The following is a 20970-nucleotide window of genomic DNA, read 5'->3' on the forward strand; positions in this document are numbered from 1 at the left end:
GGAGAAAGAGACACAAGAGCGGAAGGAAAAGAGACAAATGCACGAATTAGTTTGGCCAAATGAGCAAAATCAAATTCGCATTGCCAGCCACAAGAAATGTTCCACAGGATATAAAAGGAGGCTAACAATGGAGTGGTGGAGGGATAAGGTTAGGGAAAAATAGAGGAAAATGGAGAGGGCAAAATCCAGTGGTTTAGAGCAGTCAACAAATGAATCTCCAAGTCACCAAAGGCATCCCATAAAGTTTTCTTTTTGGTGTTTAATAGTGAAACTTTATTTCCTTTACTACACCGAGAAAAAGTCTTGAAAACCATTTTACTTTTCATATGTGATGCAAAATAAATTATATTCCAATTAAGTTTTTCCTATTTTTTTAAATTCAACGCTATTTAACACAATTTACTTTTATATATAAAAATTAAGAATGTTTTATTAAATCATTATTTTGTTCAATGGTTTTGTATTAAATTACTTGTCGGTTTATTTGGTAACTTAATTTATAAACAAATTAAAAGTAACCATTTGAAAAAAATAAGTTTACCACGTCAGATCTTGAAATATTTTGTTTGAGTGTAGTTTCTTTTCCATTTTAGCAATCTTCTTTCCGTGTCTTCGCCCACTCGCTTGGTTCAACTGCTAAAGAATTTTTCACTTCCGGTTGAAGGCGGAGGAGCGTGGCGGACATTTTGCACCGAGCGTTGTTCTCCTAAATGTCAAGGATACCACAATTACGGCAGCAGCAACAACACGGCCAGCAATCAAGGAGGCTCAGAGGATGGGGAAGGAAGTAGCAGAAGCGGATTTTAGCAGCGGTGGCAAGGACAAAGCGGCAGCACTGTCGCCGCCATCGAGAGAATGCTGTAATTAATTATTGTGGCGCACACACATTGCGGCATGGACGAGCATACAAAATGGCTACTTTGTTGGCAATTCTTAGAGGGTGTTGTAATGACTGTAAGAGGCGGAAAATCCAAAGGGGAAGGCACTCGAAGCTGTAAGGGACTTAGGTGTATTGGTATGGAGCAAGTTAGTTGGGTGGTAAAAGATCTATTGCCAATGCTAAATACAATTGATTGTTCATGCGGCAGTAAAAGAAATGCTCGAAAGTATGCTATGGATTGGAATTCATTTATTGTTTTAAGGTGATTGCTTTACAGAAGGACCGTTTTTTAACAGCACACATATGTATAGGCACTTGATAAGGCTATATGTCATCTTTAGAGTATTGTAATTTGTAATATATAAACTTTATATATTTATGGTTACTAAAATAAAATAGTCTTTAGAAATCCAAGAATAAATAAATGAATTTTGAACTATTAATTATAAAAAAAACACATTAAAAACAGTCTGAATTTAAAATTGCAAATAATACGACATAAAACAAAAAAAAAATAACCAACTACTTATAAATGTAACAAAATTCCAAAAAGATGAAAATATTTTTTTTCTTCTTTTCTGAATATCATCCAACAAAAAAACTAAGTCACAATTAATTCTCCGTATCACTCGAGTTTATGGGGGTCACATAAAGCCGTGCACACTCACGAATCTCTCACCCCTCGCGGAATCTATTTCGGAATGTTTTATTATATTCCTTTTGCTGTCATTGTTGTTCTACTATTTATAAATGACAAACGCAGAAATTTTCCCTGCATGGCGCCAAATGCCATCAATCAAACCAACAACAAAATACACGGCATTACGACACAAAACGAAATTCCCCAAAAAAAATAAGGTAGACGGAAAAAAATGCAAATACCCAAAAACAGACGACAAACGAGCAAAGGGGGAAAGAACGGAGGCCAAAGAATGCCATGACAACTGAAGACTGACAAGGAGTTCCAGACCAGGATTCGTCCGCTAAGCTCGGGGATTCCAGGACATCCATATATTCGTATACATAGCTGGCAGTCTGTAAATTAAAATCGTTTAAAATGCGTGCTGCATACTTTTTGGCTGTCTGGCAGACGAGGGATGTCACTGAAGTTTGTTGCTCCTTGGGCAAAAACTTTCTGCAACATGTGTGCGTGTAGTAAACTTCCGTCCTCGAGGCTACTAGTCTTCTCCTTTGTTGAAGCGGCAAGGAAAATAATATATATATATATATATATATATATATAAATAAGAAGAGTTGGAATCTGACAGGCAAATGCGTCTCTCATTAAGCCAGACGCACTTACACACAAGCAGCTTAAGATGTCAGCCAAGACACAGTTGGTCCAGGAACAAGGCAAAAAATAATTCCAAGGACCAGGACAGCAAGTTCAGGACCACAATCAGGACCAAGCTGGCGCTTCAAGTTAATTGAATTCTGCGTAGTTTAAGTTATACGACACAGTCATAAACTTGGCCTCATATGCGTAAAACTCAAAGTTTTTGCTCTTCCCCTCTTGCTTTCGGTTATTTATGCGGTGCGTGCACGCACTTTATGAGAGTTGGGTTTTGGGATTTAAGGTCTGTAGGAAAGGGGAACGACTTTTGGTGTCATCTATGGAACCAAAAATGCTCGTGCCGCGGCACTTTAAGTGCTTTATTATATACGCAGAAACATGAATAAGAAGTATAATTTTGCCGATTTGTGCCAAGCCCGTAAAAAGAGTAGTTTTTAGATGCAACTTGTTGTGGGGGATAACAATTTTTTTAAATGTATGTAACTCGAAAATAAATACATTTTCTTTGAGTTATAATTCTTTCTGTCAAAACAACTATTTAACAAAAATTTGTATCCAAAAACTAACTGAAAATAATTTTTACAGAAATATTATTTTCAAAGATTTTTATAATTTTGGTGACTATCAGGCTTTACTTCCAAACATGTTAAACCAATATATTTAATTAACCATATCCTTTAATTCCTTTTAACATACAAATCATATAGGAATTCTGTTTGAATTAAAAATCCAAACACACAAGAAGCTCAAAGGGAATACATATATATGTTAACGAAACTACTTATACACATAAAAGTTTGTGTGTAAGTATTTTGTTGTGCAATGAAGTTCGTCTTTGGATTTTTCCCGGTCTTGTTGTAGTTTGTTATGACTGCATATGACTTACACACACCAAGTAAACACACATCCCGTACGAGGCACTTCCTTTACAAGCTACCCTTAGTCAGCTTCCCCACATTTCCTCAGCTTCCCCGCGTTTTTCCACCGACTTTGACAGGGACAGCCCACGACTTAATAACACTTTAAATTACTTTCATTTCCGTTTTTGTTATTCCAAGCGCGTCACTATGGCAGCTGGGGAGGCTGGTGGGTGGCATTCCGTTCTCCCTTTTTTCACCCCCTGCCACCACCTTTTAAGTGCACCCCTCTTGGCTGTCGAGCCGTTTGCTTATTCTTAATTAAGTTGCCGCACTAGAAAGCCACATCGACAGCCAAAACACTCCAATAGCGGCAAATAAGTCGGTCGATAATTAGTTTTAGATTTAGAGGCTTTATTTAAGAAGCAAGACTCGATTTTTAAGAATTGGCAGAAAGGTGAATTATTTATTAATTATTTGGTAATAACAACTAATTCTAATATAATGAAAAAAATTGTATATAAACAAAAATGATTTGTGATTTATACGTAACACCATATATTTTTGTTTTTTATTGCTTTTTTCAAACCTATCATATCACTGTCTCATTTATTTTTTTATCTTTTAATGTATTATTGACATTATAGATCCCAAAAAAAAAACAAAGCCTTAGCCCACTTACTTCACCCTTTAAAACGCACAAATATCGCTGAACTATGTAATTTGGAAACACACAACAAATGTTATGATTTAGCTTAAAAGAAAGTGCGAGAAGTGGTGGGTTTTAATTGCATTAAAATTAAATTCCTAATTAAATTACGACTCAATATCAGTTTAATAAAAATCTCTCTTTGATACGCAACTAAGAGAGCATCTCGAGCATTTTCTCTTTCGTTAAATAAAAAAAAGTGACGCCTGCGCTCGAGGCGAAAAATTCCGCCCCAACGACGTCGACGGCGCCATGTTATCTATCTCACTCTCACCCCCGTCATGCCATCTCACTTCCTCGTGGGAGTCTGAGCGGTATTTGTTGCTGGTTTTTTGGAACTGGCATACAAGAAAATTTCGAGGTTAACACGCCGGCAATTAATTTGTGCATCCATTGCACTCGAAATTCAATTTACGCAGCCATAAAAAACAGAGAAACCCAAGAAGAGCGAATGGGATGGGGGGAGATGGGTGAAAGGGATAGGGATAGGGATAGACGGCGATTGGCAGATTGCATTTTAAATCCGCTTAACGGACTTTGCCTGAGAGTAATAGGCGGAAACGGTAGTGGAAATGGAAGTGGAAGTGGAAGCGGTGAGAGCCTGATGAAAAGTGCGGGAGGCATTCTTCAATGTTGGTCAGCCAATTAAAAAATATGAACGCACAACAAGATTAAAAGCGGAATGGACAAAACCCCACGGATCTTGATGAACGCTCTGGTAAAAGGAGAGAAAGCGAAATACAGCACCACACTGAAAGAAAGTCATTTAACATACATTTTTAAAATATCTATTTTCATGATTTCTTTAATCCATCTATCATCTGTAAGGGATTAAATTAAATTACCCATGTGCTTTCGGGAACTATAGGTGTTAGCAAGAAGAAAACTAAAAATGTCATATTTTTTTTTTTTTAAATAAGAGTTTAAGATTAAAAAGCACATCATTTACCTACCTCATTTATGTGTTATTCTTAATTGGATAGAATATTGAAAATATTTAATATATAATATAAGCTTTAAAATCAATATTAGTTTCGAAAGATATTTTTCTTTCCTTATTAGTATCAAATCAAGAAGTATATCATTTGAAAGATGTCTTACATTTTTGTCAGTGTACAAATTGTGACGGCCACAAACTTCTCTTGTTTCAGTGGACACGCCACAAGTTTTCATTGCACTGAAACTGACCCCAGTTTCAGCTGACCCCACGAAGTAACGAGAATAGTGGAAATAGAAGAACCAGCGAAATAAATAGATTTAAGCGCCGCAGGGATTTGTATTCCTTATTGGACTTTTTTTCCTCCAGCAGCAAAGTTTAGAATTACCCGAACGTAATTGAAAAGTTTGCCGGCAATATATGTGATGGGGTTTATCGTCGTCGGTTCCTTCGACCACATATATTTATGGGCAGCCAACATGGGGGATTTGGGACGGGCAATATATGTACGGCAGGACATACATAAATAGTTTTAGTTTTATATTTGAACATAGCCAGAGCAATTGTCTAAATGCAATGTTAAAGTTTGCCGTTGACAAAACAGGAAGTGGTCGCCAGAGGGTTAGCAAGGGGAATATATGGTTAGTGATGGGTTTGGAAACAAAAGTTTCCGTGATGATAGATAGGAGGATTTATAGTTTATGGTTTCTCAAGTTTTGTTCAAGTTGAATTTGCATAAAACAAATGACAATGGATGTGAGGTCGAATGGGAAAAGTGCTGCTTTCTAGTTGTTTATAAAGAATTGGACACAAAGTGCTCAAGGCGGAATTAGAATTGCAATTCTTAAAAGCTTTAAAGTATAAAGGTTGAGAAAAACAAATAATAAACAATAATTCATCTTAAACGAATGTCTTTAAAATTAGGTAAGAAATAGTTAGGGTCCAACTAGATGCAGCAAATAATATTCTGATTGGCCTTTAATTAAAGCTGAAAATATTTATTTCGGTCACAATTTTTGAAAAATAAACAACTTAAATCGAAATGAAACTATTGTCCTTATGCAGTTGCAATTTGTTGAGGAATACAGACAATACAGCGCATAGAAACTTAAACAAAAACAGCTGGAATGAAACAATTATTCCCATTGCAGCAGAATGCACACAAATATCCCCACCCTTGGGCCAAATAATTCACACAGGAGCTAAGGGGGCGGCAGGACAAAGAAGAGGCGTTGCCACCACAGCCTGACAAACAAAATAATTTGATGTAAATGCTAACTAAACACACATATACACACACACTGCCATACACATGAACAAACAAACAATTTAAACGCACACACACAAGAATACACAGAATTTTGGTCGAGTGAAACTTTAGTTTTGGCTATTTGCTTAGCCCCCTAGAAATCCCCATTCCATGTCCTTCATCCTTTGGACCCATCGCTTGCAGCTGTTAAATTTGATTTATGCCATTTTGCTGGGCCTAAAACAATGAGTGGGCGTGGCAAGGGGCGACGAGGCAGGGTTGCCATGCAACACTTTAATTGCCCAAATGACTGTTTATTGATTTATGTGAAAAAATGCAGATTAATGCCATTAGTAGCATTTCTCTTTACCCAAAAACTAGTTTCCCTTTTTATTGAATGAGTCCAAATGATATTTGTCTAGTAAAATTCTATATTTTGTGTTTGTGTTTATTCGTTCATTTGTGAATTTATGCCATATTGCAAAATGTTAATATTTATGAAGAGTAATTTTATAATGCAACTTAATTATAGCAAGTTTTTACATAAATATTTACACCTGTCTGCGTGAGTGTGTATTTTATTGGCCTGTGGGGTCCCACCCACTTAAGTACTCACCAGTTTGATTAATTAGCTTGGCAATTAAAACAAATTAGCAAATAAATTTCACTTCGCTCAAAGAGCAATTAAAATTGTGAATTCAATCAATGAAAATTGGTTTTGTTGCAAAATGCATCAATGGGAAATCATTCTTATCGACTTGTATTGCGATTTATAACGAAATTAATTTGGACAATTTTTTAACATTTTTCTTATCCCTTTTTTTTTGCTGTAAATAAATTTTGTTTGGCCCCGAAGTTTATGATAAATCACTGCAACGAAAAGTTGGCTCAAACTGCAACTGCGAAATTGTGCAGCAGAAAAAATGCCCTCAAGGACCACGCCCACGGGCCACTGGGGATAGCCAACAACCCTAACATCCGAAATAAAAAAGTTTATTTCGAACTGCATTCAGTCGCAGCAAGTTTAAAAGCTGCTAAATTGCACAGTGGTATTGAAAAATTTGATATTAAATAATAATAAGAACTGATTTTTTGTTGGAACAAAGAATTTCAAGGAATTAAGAATATTCGAAAACGTATATATATAGATATCTGTTTGTAAAAGTGTAAAAATTAAAAAAAGTTAGCAAATTAAAGGACATACAATTTATAAAATCTAACGTCGCTCATTTGTACTTATAAAAACATTATAATTTGTATGATTTTTTGGTTTTTATGGGGGTTAAACGATATATATTTTTTAAAATTTGTTTGCTTTTCAATAAACTTTATACCACTGGTAGCAATGCCGAAATTTGACATGCAAAAAACTAGCAACAACTTTAGGGACTTTAGGGACCCACCCACATACAATTTGGAGTAGACAATGGCTGGGCACGTAGCAAATGCAAACTGACTCCCCCTCTCCACACCTGTCAACCCCTCCAAGCCCCTCTTTCGCCACCACACCCCAAGGACACCCGTCGAACTAACACTCAACTAAGCAGATTTGTGATGGCGCGTCGCATGAATAATTTGCCAAATTAATAAATAATCACGGATTTTCTGGTTTGTTAGCTTTACTTTTTTTTTGTTGTTGCTGCCGTAAATCCGGTATTCCCAGGGCCACGCCCTCTTGCGGCGGACTGCCGCCCTAATTCAAATGCTAAGCGCCATGAATTTTGCTCCCCAATGAGCACAAATTGGTTTGGCTCGCATCTCATCTTTTGTTTTTTGTGACGGCCAGCCAAAATGTTGCGAATGTCGAATCGACGTTGTCCGTTGCCATGGAATATTAAGTGGTTCGCTGGGTGGGGGGCCATTGATCAGCCACGCATAAAGTTCTGCCACATCTAATGGATTGTCTGATATTTCCCCCACAGGTCGCTGGGGGAAAAAACTACGGACGAAGCTCTTTTCTATGCCGGCGGTAATCGAATTGAATTTACATGAGAGATTTTTTCCATTTTGGTTGGGTTTGGTGTGCTGCAAACAATTGCAAATTAAATATAAATTTCGGTTTACCCAGGGGCAAGTGTGGAAGCGTGTGAATGTACTTTTGGTCAGGATCCATTTCGGTTGAGTTCAGTTCATTTAGCCTGCAGCCCAATGCCATTTGTTCCATTAAAATTGCTACTCTATGTTTAAGAAATTTATAAAAGCATAAATATCAGTTATTATTTCTTCATTTCAGTTTGCCTTTGATTGGTTTGTCGGGGACTTAAATTTAACATTGCCTAACAAGCAACATAAAAAAGGAAACAATTTCTGGCGTACAAATAAATAAAAAAAACGAAAACTAAAAACTTAAAATACTTTCGTAGAGAGTATAAAATGGCAAATGGCCACCCCTTCATTCGGATTAATTTGAAACCATTTCGCTGGTATTTCAGCACTCTCAGTGCTTCATTTCGATGGCTTCAATTAAAATGGCAATTAAGAAAATTCTACTTCCGTAACAGAAACTTTCCACTCCTGCACACACGCAATCACACAAAATACCCATACGCACTGTAGGACACTCACAAACACTCTACCATATTAACGGAAATTAATTTCAGTGTTTCATCCGTTTGCACAACTTTTCTGTTTTTTTTTTCACGTATTCCACTCATGTGCCCGATTTTCTTTTGCGTTTTTCTTTACTTTTTGTTTCTATAACAATGCTCTCGTCGAGCGTAGTTTTTCCCTTTGTTTTTGTATAATTCCCGCTCTCCGTTTGCAGCTGATGTTCATTTCCCTGTGAATGCACAGCGTGCGGATGAATGGGAATGGAAAAGCGGGAGTGGAAATGGAAATGGAAATATGGAAAACTCTGGGCCAAAGTCAAAGTGAAAGGAGATGAGGAACAGCAGGCATTCAATGAGTTTTTTGCTCCTTTTTCTGCATTCAATGCATCATCATATGCCTGAATGACTAAGTGAGTGAATGACGAATTGAATGCATGATTAAGGGGTCTAAGTGAACGCCCGCCAACCAGTCCTGATTGAACGGAAAGAATACTTCAAAATGCATATGATAATTTGTAATTGTTTTTAATTTCCCCTTCATTGATCCTTCGAAATTGTTTCCACGAAATATCCATTTTATTCTGATAATTATCGTGTTTATTGCTGTTATGGCCACAGGACTATAAACTACACATTGATTTCGATTACTCAACGAGCCAAGTCGCTTAATAATTCATTCAATTCTGTGAAAACGACTATTACATGGCGGAAACTTCAACTTCAAAGCAATGACCTCGACAGTCCTCGTCAATCTTGGTAAAATAAACCGAACCGCAAACGTTACAAGTTTTCAAGCAGTTATGTAATATATAATTAGGTGGTTGCGCTAAGAAAAATCGGTAAGAGTTTTAGTAAAAATAAACTAAGTTCAATTTCATACAAAATCTTAATCTTTAAATTTAAAATAATTTTTTATTAGTGTTGGCATAGCAAAATGTGAAAAATATTAAAGGTTTTAGTTTTCCGAGACAACTTTTTAATAAAACGTTTATCTTTAAAATCCAAAGAGAAATAGAAAATGTTTATGTGAACTAGACAACCACATGTTACATTTTTGAAAAACCTGTCAAAGGCCAAACAATACTCAATCATTATGTGTATCCCTCACTAAGGGTTCCCCCATTCTCAAGACGAATTTCACCCCAAATTCTCCCCCGCGTTTACACATCGAGCAATGTTCATGTCTGAAAATGCAAATTGCAGACAATCAATGACCAAAGCAACAAAGGGCTCGCCACCTAAGTGGGTGTGGGTTGACCCTCTTGAATGTCCTGGCAACCAACCATTTTGCCCACCCACCTACGAAAACCGTACCCAATCAGGTGTTGAGCTAGTGTAATTTATGCTCGGTCTGCTTCAATTGTTTGTTGGATACTGGTAGAAGGCATATCGGCGGCCCGTCTGGCAAATTAAAGTCCTTGGGATCCTTGTGAGTGGAAACTGGAATTCCAAAAGACTGGCAAATAATTAATGCTCCACAAGTTGTGCAAGACGACCATATCGGTGGGGGAGATTGGTGAGAGGAGAAAGGCTTAGATACGCTCTTGGCACTTTGCGGTTGCACTTGATTCGGTTGCGTAATGCAACAAAGATGCATCTAACTTAATTAGCAACCAAATGGCAGTAGAAGTTCACCACCCTCTTCGACAATCCGATTTCTTGGCCATGCTCTGGTGTTTCTTTGGTTTTCGGACCACTTTCCTTTTGTGGCATGTCCCGATCTGACAGATTCTCCAACACACAAAACAGAATGGCAAAAGCAATTAGCAAATAAAGGAAAATTCAAATGCACCAGACAAGGCAGGCCTGACCTTGATTATCCCTCCCCCATAGATATTCGTAAGTACCACATCAAGTATTTAAAAAGGTCAGAGATTTTTCATCCCTTAGCCACGAAGTTTTCATTGCAGCAGTTTAAAAATCCCCTAGAAAAGCTTAAAAACTGTAAAACGAAGAGGGAAAACTTTTGCAATAACTCTTTGGGTGAAGGGAAAATTGTTGCTCGCTGGTCTGAAAATCTGCGAGCAACCATAAAATATTGTTGTTACACGGGGTTTTCCCCCATCCCCATTCTGGGGTATAAAAACAAAATTAACGCAATGCATCGACGTCCGAGGAAGTTCGCCGGGTTGGAAGGATAGGAGAGGGCGTGAAAACCGCGTAATAATAAAATATGATACGAAAACCTTGTAAAGCGACTTTCAGACAATTTATAATGGGCAGCCGCCGTCCGCGGAAAAAGCAAACGATGGTTTCGGACCCCACTGCTGTTTGCTTTTCGATTAAAGAAGAGGGATTCCCAAAAAATAGGGGAAAAACAGCACAAATAATAGCCTTACATTGGATTTGGCAAAGCCAAGAGCATAACATGTGCCAGAGGTTGAAAAACCAAACGTAAAGTTAAAGGATTTGAAATTTAGTTTGATAAAATTCTTTGAAGATTATCTAGAAATAAAAAGATTAAATTTCAGAACAAGGATTTTTAAAGCAATAAATAATTTAAGACTATTTATCAAAATAAAATAAATAAAAAAATAAACCTAAAATTGAAACGTTGACCAAAAAGTTTTGTATTGAAAAAAAAAAGTGTCAATAAATAAGGCCAGAAAAATGTCATGCAAAAACCTATTGTCTAATTTAACTTCTTAAATAAATAATTACATTCGTTGATTAATCCATGAATTGTGTGCAAGTGCTTGGCTTATTTAATTGCAAAAACATTTAAATGCACGCACCTCAGTCATTAATTAAATTGCATCTTAATTGATAAATTCATACAATTTAAAAATCAAATAATTAATTTCGATAAATAAATACGTGCGCAGCTATCGATCCGTTCGCCTTGCAACCGCAAAAGATTCGCTCGCCACTCGAATGCATTGCAATCAAATTTATTGGCATAAAAATAAAAAAAATTGTGCAGTAGGAACAATTGAAGAGGGAAACGGCGGATGCAGTGCAGCAACAGGAAGAGGCAAAGTGGATAATATTACACACAGAAAAGGACGAGAAAAGAGTGAAAGGGCTGCTGCTGGAAAACGGCTAAGCATTTTGGGATCAAGCGGAGGCGTTGCCGGAAAAGCGCCCCCTTCGCATCCGCATCTGTGGCTTCCATTTCAATCTTTTTCCGTTTTTTATACCCTTGCAGAGGGTATTATAATTTCAGTCAGAAGTTTGCAACGCAGTGAAGGAGACGTTTCCGACCCTATAAAGTATATATATTCTTGATCAGCATCACTAGTAGAGTCGATCTAGCCATGTCCGTCTGTCCGTCTGTCCGTCCGTCTGTCCGTCTGTCCGTCTGTCCGTCTGTCCGTCCGTTTATATGCAAACTAGTCTCTCAGTTTTAAAGCTATCTGCATGAAACTTTCCCAAAAGTTGTCTTTCTATTGCAGGTAGTATATAAGTCGGAACGAGCCGGATCGGACGACTATAGCATATAGCTCCCATAGGAACAATCGGAAAAATAAATGAAAAAAAATTATAACTTTGCTGTTTTTTAATTTTTTGTTTAGTTCTTCGACATATAGTAATGGTTAAATATTTCCGATTTACGGTTTAAATTTCATCTAAATCGGTCGACTATAGCATATACCTCCCATAGGAACAATCGGAAAAATAAATGAAAAAAAATTATAACTTTGCTGTTTTTTAATTTTTTGTTTAGTTCTTCGAGATATAGTAATGGTTAAATATTTCACAATTATGTTTTAAATTTCATCAAAATCGGACGACTATAGCATATAGCTCCCATAGGAACAATCGGAAAAATAAATGAAAAAAAATTATAACTTTTCTGTTTTTTAATTTTTTGTTTAGTTCTTCGACATATAGCAATGTTTAATTATTTCAGAATTATGGTTTAAATTTTATCAAAATCGGACGTCTATAGCATATAGCTCCCATAGAAATAATAAAAATATATAAAATAACTATCTAATAATTGAGCTGCAAATCATCATAGTTTCAATGTTTTTCAGCATATACTCAAGTAAAAAATAATTTTAATGTTTTCAAAAGTATTTAATTCATGCAATAGCTGCAAGGGTATATGAACTTCGGCTTGCCAAAGTTTGCTTTCTTTCTTGTTTTTTATTGAAATATTACCCCCGCGTGAGCTGCACTTTGAACTTTCCACCCACGGAGAAAACTGCTGGAAAATGTCAAGTGTCAGCGAGGCTGGCCAGTTTTTGTGGGCCGCCGCCAAATGTCAGGATGCGTGGCACGTGCGGCCGCTGCAGTTGCAGCAACATCGCAAGTTGCTGCTGGAGCAGCAACATCACCAACAGCAGCAGTGGCTTGTCACTTGCAGTTAAGTTCCATAATTTGCCAGACCAAGCCAACAACTTGGGGCCCGATGGCCCATTGCATTAGCCGCAGGCAGCTGTTGTGGCAGATGCTGCCATTTGGGGCACCACAGCTTTAGGGACCCAAACACTTAATTTAAGGTGTTGCAACGAGTATTAAGTAAATTAATTTTAATGGTACGTTGTATGAAAAGTTATATGGCGGATTTAGTTATTTATAGTTATATATTATATAGTTATTTTTATTACAAAAAACAATTTTCAAAAAATTTATAAAAGCTTTTGTCCTGTCAGTTCTGTTTTATTTACACAAGCCCAGTCACAGACTTATATGAAAAATCAAGTTGTAAAACCTTTTATCTTTAGATTAAAAGATTAATCCAAAGACTTTCGTTTTTAAAAAAATAGCAAAAATGGCAGCATAAGATTTCTTAATTCTGAACTGAAATTAACAATTTCAGTGGTGAATAATGAGTATATTTATTCAGTTAATGGAAGTGAATATCTTAAAGACGAGTACACATAATAAAAGCGCTTTTTTTTTGCTTTTATTTGTTCGTTCTTTTTCGTCGTTTTCTTTTAGTTTGTATTGTATTTGGGGGGGTCAAAGCCGAATGTTTTTGGTCACTTGGTTAAGGTCTGTCCAGGCGGAGACGAACAGTTGTTGTGGCGTTCGAGCGCTGTTCAGCCTTCGTCCCGCTTGTTTTTCTGCCGGCCAGCGGGGCGTATGCGTGATCTGGGCGGTGTCCTTTGTCCTGTTCTCGCCTTTGCCTGTTTATTTGCATTGTTCGCCCGGCGCTGGTGTTGTCCTCGCTGCTGGCTGTTGGCGTGTGGCACTTGTGCACTTTGTCACTTTTGTTTTAACGCTTACGCTTTATTGAGTTAATCGCTTTATGTCCGGCATTTCCCTCCGCTGTTTGCCTTTCTGCACTTTTGCCAGCTCAGCACTTTTAATTAATCCAGCAGCCAGCGATAGTTGCTCTCGCTATACCCGCTTTTCCTGATTTTCCAGATATACCCTTACCTGCGTTGCTTTTCCAGCTGCTTCTCTCCGGTTTAATTGCTACTATTTTTTTTTGTTTTTTTTGTTTGTATTTTGTCTTTTTGGCAAATAAAGTTTAATGTGTTTTTATTGATTACATCAGTACGTGGACGCCCCCATGTTCCCCTCTGTGGTCGTTGTGAAAATACACACGCATATCACCCTATAAACCTCTTTTCCCTTTGGCCAGCTGGAATTTTGATTGAGCATGTTTGTTGATTTATGTGCGCCAGTTGTGGAATTTATGTGCGGTCATTGTGAAATCCAGCAGAAAAAACAATAAAAGCATCGAAAGGAATGAAATTAAATACAACTGAAACTCGCACAAACAGTATGATAAACATTTCATTTAAAGTGTCCAAAAAGAAATGTTAATTTTACATTAAATATGGGCAAAAAAAATTGTGTTCATAAATAATATTTTTCTACTTTTCGCGCATATACGTATGCAACAGATTTTTTGTTACAGATTAAAATGCTTGAATGCTCAATTTCAGGAGTTAATTGTAAAGTATTGGATTAAAATGAACAGAAATTTGAGCCTGTATTTCAAATTACAGATTTAAAGAAGGACGATTTAATTTCAACTTTTAAATACTCAATCGTATTTGGACAAAAACCAATTTAATTCGTTCAATTGGCTTGGGATTTCTTTTCGATTTATACTTTGAAGGTTAACTCAATAACTTTTGTTGGCATGTTAATTTTGTAGATCACATTTCTAAATCTAAAATATATATTTATCTTATCTACAAGTGAATAGCTATTATTTGACAAAACAATCAACTCTATTTATATTCAAATGCAAACTCTAAGCTACTACTTTCAATTCTATACTTCAAATTCCTCTTTTACCTCTTTCTGCGGCTTGAACAAAATTCGGTTTTTGAAAATTTCATAACTCGTTTGGGATGCAAAGCTGGCAAACGAGAGTTGATGATATATTATGTTGCATTTAGTTGCGACACATTTGCATAACACCCATACGACGCGTGAGCATAGCCGGCGATAGGAAAAGCCAGTCAAGGCAGGGTGAGTGAGGGATGGCTGTGGAATATGTAAATAATATTTCAACAATAATTGCTTTTGAAGCTAAAGTGCCCTGAGATGCGTCCAACTGTCTTACTGCTCAGACCGAACACCCCAACCGCCGCCACAAATTCAATTTTCTCATGAGAGAACACTGCGGAGTGTCCTGCTGCCATCTCGTCTGCTGCAACTGCTGCTGGCAGCTAAAAATAATTAAAATTTAAAACGGAATAAAATGCACAAGAATAATATTTACATTTATGCGTTTCTGTCTTCTGCTTGCCTTGCGCTCAACGGAATACAATTCAAATTCAACAAGTTGAGAAACGGAAGGAAAGCGGCAAAACGCTCTCAAGTGTGCAGATCTCAAAGGAGCCAACTGAATATACATGGACTGGTTTAAAATTAAACTAATGTTTATAGTTATTGCAAAACTATCCAGCTGCCCAAGAGAGCGGAACCAAGGGAGATGTGTCCTCAGAACGGAAATGTAACTGAACATTGAATAGCAATGAAGAAAACTAGCGCTCCTTGCGATTGTAATGATGTCTTCACTGGATTTTCCCCCTTATTTTCATCCTTTACTTATGACACAATGCACAAGAAATGGACAGGACGAAGGACATTTGGCCGTGCTGGTTCAGTTGATGATAATAATCTTCTGTATTCTCAGGCCAAACGAATTCCCACTGAATAGCTACTGACTTGAACAAGGCCCGAAGACAATTGGAATTGGATTCTGCATTATGACGACAAAAATCTAGGCTTAAGCTAAGTTAAATTGTATTTCCAACTGTAGTATATAGAAAAAGACGTCTTAGGGAAATATTAAATGGTAGTTGGGAAGAATATTTTAGATAAGGTAGATTATTTAAAGCTTACGGATGCTACTTATGACAGATATACTTCAGTATTACATTTTTAGACTGGGAGGAAATATTTTTTTAGGAACAGCAAGTCATACTTTTTTTACAAGTCATGAAACAAATGACCATAACCCTCAGACTTTCCTAACTTCCTTCAAACTTTTCAAGTAGTAATCAAGACACGGTGGACCCCAAACAAAACTAATTATAATTAAAGCAAATTTCAGTTTTGTTTGCTTGAAATTTTCCCCGCCTTTTTTCTCCAACATCAAGCGAGTAGAACAGTTTGGGAAAACAGAAAGCGACGCCGTCGGGCTAACGACACTCGAATCAAAAGCGATAATCTATGGCCCCCCGGCAAGAAAACCTTTCATAAAATACAGAAACAGCCGGGGTGAGGAAAAAAAAAGAGGAAAACGAAATAAGTAGCCGCACTTTATATTTATGAGCAACATTCGCATGCAGCTTTAATGGCCATCGAACTGGAACTGGAACTGGACAACAGGAGAAGACGACGACGACGACGATGACGCCCACAAAAAATACATTTCCTTTTTGGATTATTTAACTGCCATTGACGACGTTGAATGAATGAATGGCTGGCTGACAGGAGGAGGGAGCCGAAGAGAGCGAAGCCAAAGCAAATAGAAATAAAAGCTAGAGGTATGAGAGTGGCCCGCAGGCCACGAAAACCGAGAAAAATGCAAGAATTTCCCGACTCCTGAGGAAAAACTACCTGAGGGGGTGGCGCGTTCGTTGTTTGGCTGGTTATTTATTTGCTCGTTTATTTTCAGCACTTTTTCGCCGCATTTATTAGAAGTTGTTTAGCCTTTGGGCCACAAAAGGGGTGGCAAAAAAATAAAACGAATACGAAAATGTTCTTGAAAGGCAGCGAATTTTCCTTTAGGAGCGCATTGCCGTCGAATTGAAAATCATTTGTAAATCAAATTGAAAACCCCGCCAAAGAGATAGCAATGCTATGCACATAACAAGCTGTGACGGGGTGGTTGGTAAATTTGTCAAAACCAGCGAACATCATTCGTCATGATGGAGCCCCTCGATTCAATCTTTCTGCCTGGGCAGGGCAGGGTAGGGTCCAGGATTATATTTGCACAGCAGTGAACTTTTGAGCCCCAGGGTGGAGGAAAAAAGCTGGAAAATGAGTCCGGAGTCGGATAATGCTGATTAAGTCGATGGCACCCAGCACACAGGCGGCAGTTATCCACGAAATTCTTAATTGTTCGTTATTAATGATGCTGCTGATACTGCGGCTGTTGTCTGACTTTCAAATTGAAAATGACTGAGGAGAAGCGGTCGTATCGACTTTGATGAATGTCCGAGTGTGAAAAACCACAAACGGGCTAATTGATTGCCCAAAGACTTGACTGGGATTTCAGTTTCAATCATTCTCCAACATAGGAAACAAATCAAAAAGAGGACCAGACAAATGATTGCCAGCAGAAAAGTCAGGGAGATGAAAATGACAAATAGTGATCCTTTAGCAATACCTTGAAAGTATGAGAAACGCAGAAAAAGGCACGAGCTTGTTTCATAAGAATTGCAAAGATCTGTCTTTCAGCTGAGAAAACTAAGAATCGCAGAAAAAGACCATTAACCCTCAGATAAAGGCTCAGCCAAAACAAATTTAAATGGAAAGTGAGTGTCATAAATAAAATGCTGCCTCAGCAGTTTTCAATAAATATAAATGGTATACCTCTTGCACAATTTTCCCCCGACTATCTTTTGTCAAACTGAGTAACTACACTTGACAATCAATAAGTTGAAAGGAAATGGAAGCTCAGAAGTAGGAGTAACCAGTTAATAGATTAATAAATTTTCGATTATGCGCACCATTAGACACGAATCGAAGAATTCATCAAAGTAGATTTTTTTTGGCTTGCTTTATGTAAGGGAAAATTTGCTGCTCCTGCAGACTTTCAATTTGACAATGGGTTTAGTAAAATAATATGCGGGTTAATGTTGGTATGAGGATTTGATTAAAGCTTAGAAGTAAATATTAACGAACAGACGATAAAAGCTGCATATGATTTATGTTTAATTAAACATTTCTTGATTTAAATTCAAAAAACCTTAATACTATCAACACTATACTTTAAAACTTCTTCTTTATTATTGTTCTAGTAACAGTTTCATATTTTCATTCCAGAGACACGACATTCTAATTCAGACAGCATTTAGACCTGTTATTGAAGGGCTCAATTTCTTGCAATTTCTTTTGTACAATACAAACAACATGTATTTTCGCCAATTAAACTATCTACATTTATCTTGTTAAATACTTTATTTGGCTTTGAAGTGCAACCTAGTACTCACCGTGGTTGTGGCCGGTGTGGTGGCCGTGTGCGGCGTGTAGGCGGCGTACGCCGGTTGGGGCAGCGGCGCCGTATAGCGGTAGGCAGCCTGCTGGGCAACGGCAGCGGCGGCGGCGGCAGCGGCCGGGGCATAGCCCTGCGGGGTCCAGCTGGCGGCGCCGCGGTACGGAGCACCGGCGGCCAAAGCGGCGCCTGCGGCAGCGGCAGCGGGACTTGTCATGGCCGGGGGCCGCTGGGGGAGGGCGCCCTTGAGTGCGACGGCTGAGGCGGTGAGCGGTGCGCCGGGGAAGGCGCTGCGCGGTGTTGGCGGTGCGGCGGCGGCGCTAGACGAGCTCCCCTGAAAAATGTAAATAAAAATAATATGTAGCTAAAATCATTTCAACACTATTTTTAAATCGATATAATATCGAAAATTCAAAATTTGTAGATAAATAGAAAGGATTTATCCAGAAAACAGTTGATAGTTCAAGTTGACTATAATACAAAATGTATTCATTTCACGGTATGTATATTTATATATTTCACGGTATTGATAAAATATCGAAAAATCATTATACTTACTTTTGTGGAAATAGGTTAAATCATTTATAAGAAAAATGAATATGACTCTTTTTTTTCATATTTAATACCAAAAGTACAAAAAATCGATCAAAAGGAAAGTTGTCAAATATAGAAATTCCTATCGTGATCTGTGAATATTTGGCCAGCCCTATGAAAACACTCAGGTGGGCAATGTGGAACGGACATTGCTGGGTTTTCCACTGTGCGGTTTTAGTTTCGGCATAAATAATCTGGTTCTGTGTGGGATTTTTGTTCTGGCGTAAATAAAAACCGCAGAGCGGCAGCTGCGGCTCGGCTGTAAAGCTTTTGTTTACCGCTAGAAAAACCGCCATGACATCCGTTCTAATGCACACATAGTGTATATGAATCATGGCAGGGAGATTTTGTTTTATTGAGTGCCAGTTGCGCATTCATTGCAAAACGATAAGAAAAAATTACACAATTGAAATGTCTGTATAATTTCTTACCCAGTAACACGTACATATGTACTTACAAATAATTCAAGAAATACTTCAAAAGATAATAATGTTTGGTATATTTACTAGTTATCAAAATCAGGTTTTTGTTTTGAGAAATTTGTTTGGTAGTGGAAACGAACGGTATTTATACATATTTAAAGTAGGTCTTTTACAATAATCAATAAGATCTAAAGAGACGTTAAGCCAATATGAAAGATTTTTGAACGAAATCAATTATTCTGCTTCCTGTACGGATTCCCCAAGCCCCATTGCTTCCCTATTAAAGAAATAACAGGGTATCATCTATATAGAAACATGCCTGCTATAAATAATTCCCCCTCTTAACTCCCAGTTTGGTGGAAAGGAGCACATAGGGGAGCCGGTGGGCGTTGGGCGTGGACAGATGCAACAGTCGCCTGGTGTCCTTGCTGCCGGGTCGCTTCCTGTGTGAGTGTGTGCTCCAGTTTTGCATTGCAAATGCATTTGTTGCTTTGGGCCATTTTTTTTTTGTGCACTCCCTCACCAGTTCTTTGGGGTCACTTGGCATAAACACAAATAAACCCGCCTCTGTGGCTCACATATAGAAATGTATATTCCACAAAACTATAAAAGGTGAAAAATGTGATGTTTTTGGGGATACTCTCTGGCGTTTCGTCGAATCTTTCATGGCATAAACAAAACCGAAAGAAAAGCCAAAAAAAAAAGGTCAAAACTCAACGCAACGAAAACGGAAACAAACGAGCTCCGCCATTTTTGTTTTCGGCCTGATTGAGGTAGGAAGGAACTCGTGTGTATGTCCTTGTTTCTAAAAGGATTCAGTGGGTGCCTTGCGTGCTGTCGCTGATTTTCCAATTGCAAAATATGGCAAATATTTGATTTTCAGTTTGTTTTTCACCCCAGTTTTTTTTTTCACATTGCTTTCTCACTCACTCGTCATTTTTCGTTGGGGTGGGCTTCACGTTTTCAGTTAATTTTCGTGGGCACGCAATACGAATGCGGTTTTCAGGGAGCGAAGGCTGAACTGTGGGTGCCTGTAATTTGGCAGTTAAATGGCAAAGAACGAGTAATAATGGCTTGCCATTCGAATTGAAGTGGAGGACGGACGTGTGTGTTTGCCAGGTGGAAAATGGAGTAAAAACGTAAACCGAGGAGGGCGTGACAGCACTTTGACATAAACTTCAGACCAAAGAATTAGATTTTTAAAGCAAAGGTACGTGATAGTTTCGAGCAAAAGAAACCATAACACTGCATTCGTTTTAATTTAGCTTTGCCCTTTTATAAAAGTTAATCAAAAAATCATTATTATGCACATTTTTTGTTTCTCCAAATACGCCTTTGGAAAACAAAAATTTTGTAACCTTTTGTAAATAATAAGTCTTATTTATTTTTGTTTTAGATGATATCTCGGAATTTCTTACCTTACCTCTTTATAACTTAATGGCTCCAATGACAGAAATTATTTAATCAAATATTTTGTTTTAAAGTTGCAATACATTCGCAAATCTTTATAAAAGTCAGACAGCTGCTCGATTTCTAAAGCTAAAATGTAGGCTTCAAAAATGTTATACAAATTGCCAACACATTGGCACCGTAGATTTTCCTTAAAAGTTAAGTCTAAATCCATTTTGGCCATCACATTCCCCATTTATTGCGATTCCACCCTAGCACATGACAGGCAGATTCACCACCACTCCGCACCAACCATCAATTGCCTTCGGTGGGTCATAAAATGGAATAGCCAAACATTTTAAGCGCACAAATGCTATAAATTTAAGCCGCTAAATTAGACACGTTTGGCACATTGAACCAAGCCCCCCCTTCCACACACACACACACACACACACACATAAACACACCTCAGAAAAACCCCGACAACCCCAACGGCCACCGAAAATAATC

At 37.7% G+C, this 20970-nt stretch overlaps 1 protein-coding gene across 17 annotated transcripts in view; it reads right to left on the reverse strand.

The window, feature by feature from the left end:
- Positions 1 to 20970, reverse strand: part of LOC108147427 (protein alan shepard) — a 127812-nt gene that overhangs the window by 45675 nt on the left and 61167 nt on the right. For 5 of the 17 annotated variants that reach the window (XR_005977185.1, XM_017273886.2, XM_017273892.2 and 2 more), the window contains exon 1: positions 18054 to 18372. Coding sequence is in view for 16 of the 17 variants with exons in the window: in XM_017273886.2 (XP_017129375.1) it covers positions 18054 to 18272 (219 nt within the window). In the remaining variant the exon portion in view is untranslated. Of the gene's footprint in view, positions 1 to 18053; positions 18390 to 20970 lie in introns of those variants that run through there. The other 12 variants (XM_017273897.2, XM_017273898.2, XM_017273890.2 and 9 more) reach the window with 6 other exon arrangements.

This window comes from Drosophila elegans, unplaced genomic scaffold (assembly GCF_018152505.1).
Source record: "Drosophila elegans isolate 14027-0461.03 unplaced genomic scaffold, ASM1815250v1 contig_208, whole genome shotgun sequence".
Classification (NCBI taxonomy): Eukaryota; Metazoa; Arthropoda; class Insecta; order Diptera; family Drosophilidae; genus Drosophila; species Drosophila elegans.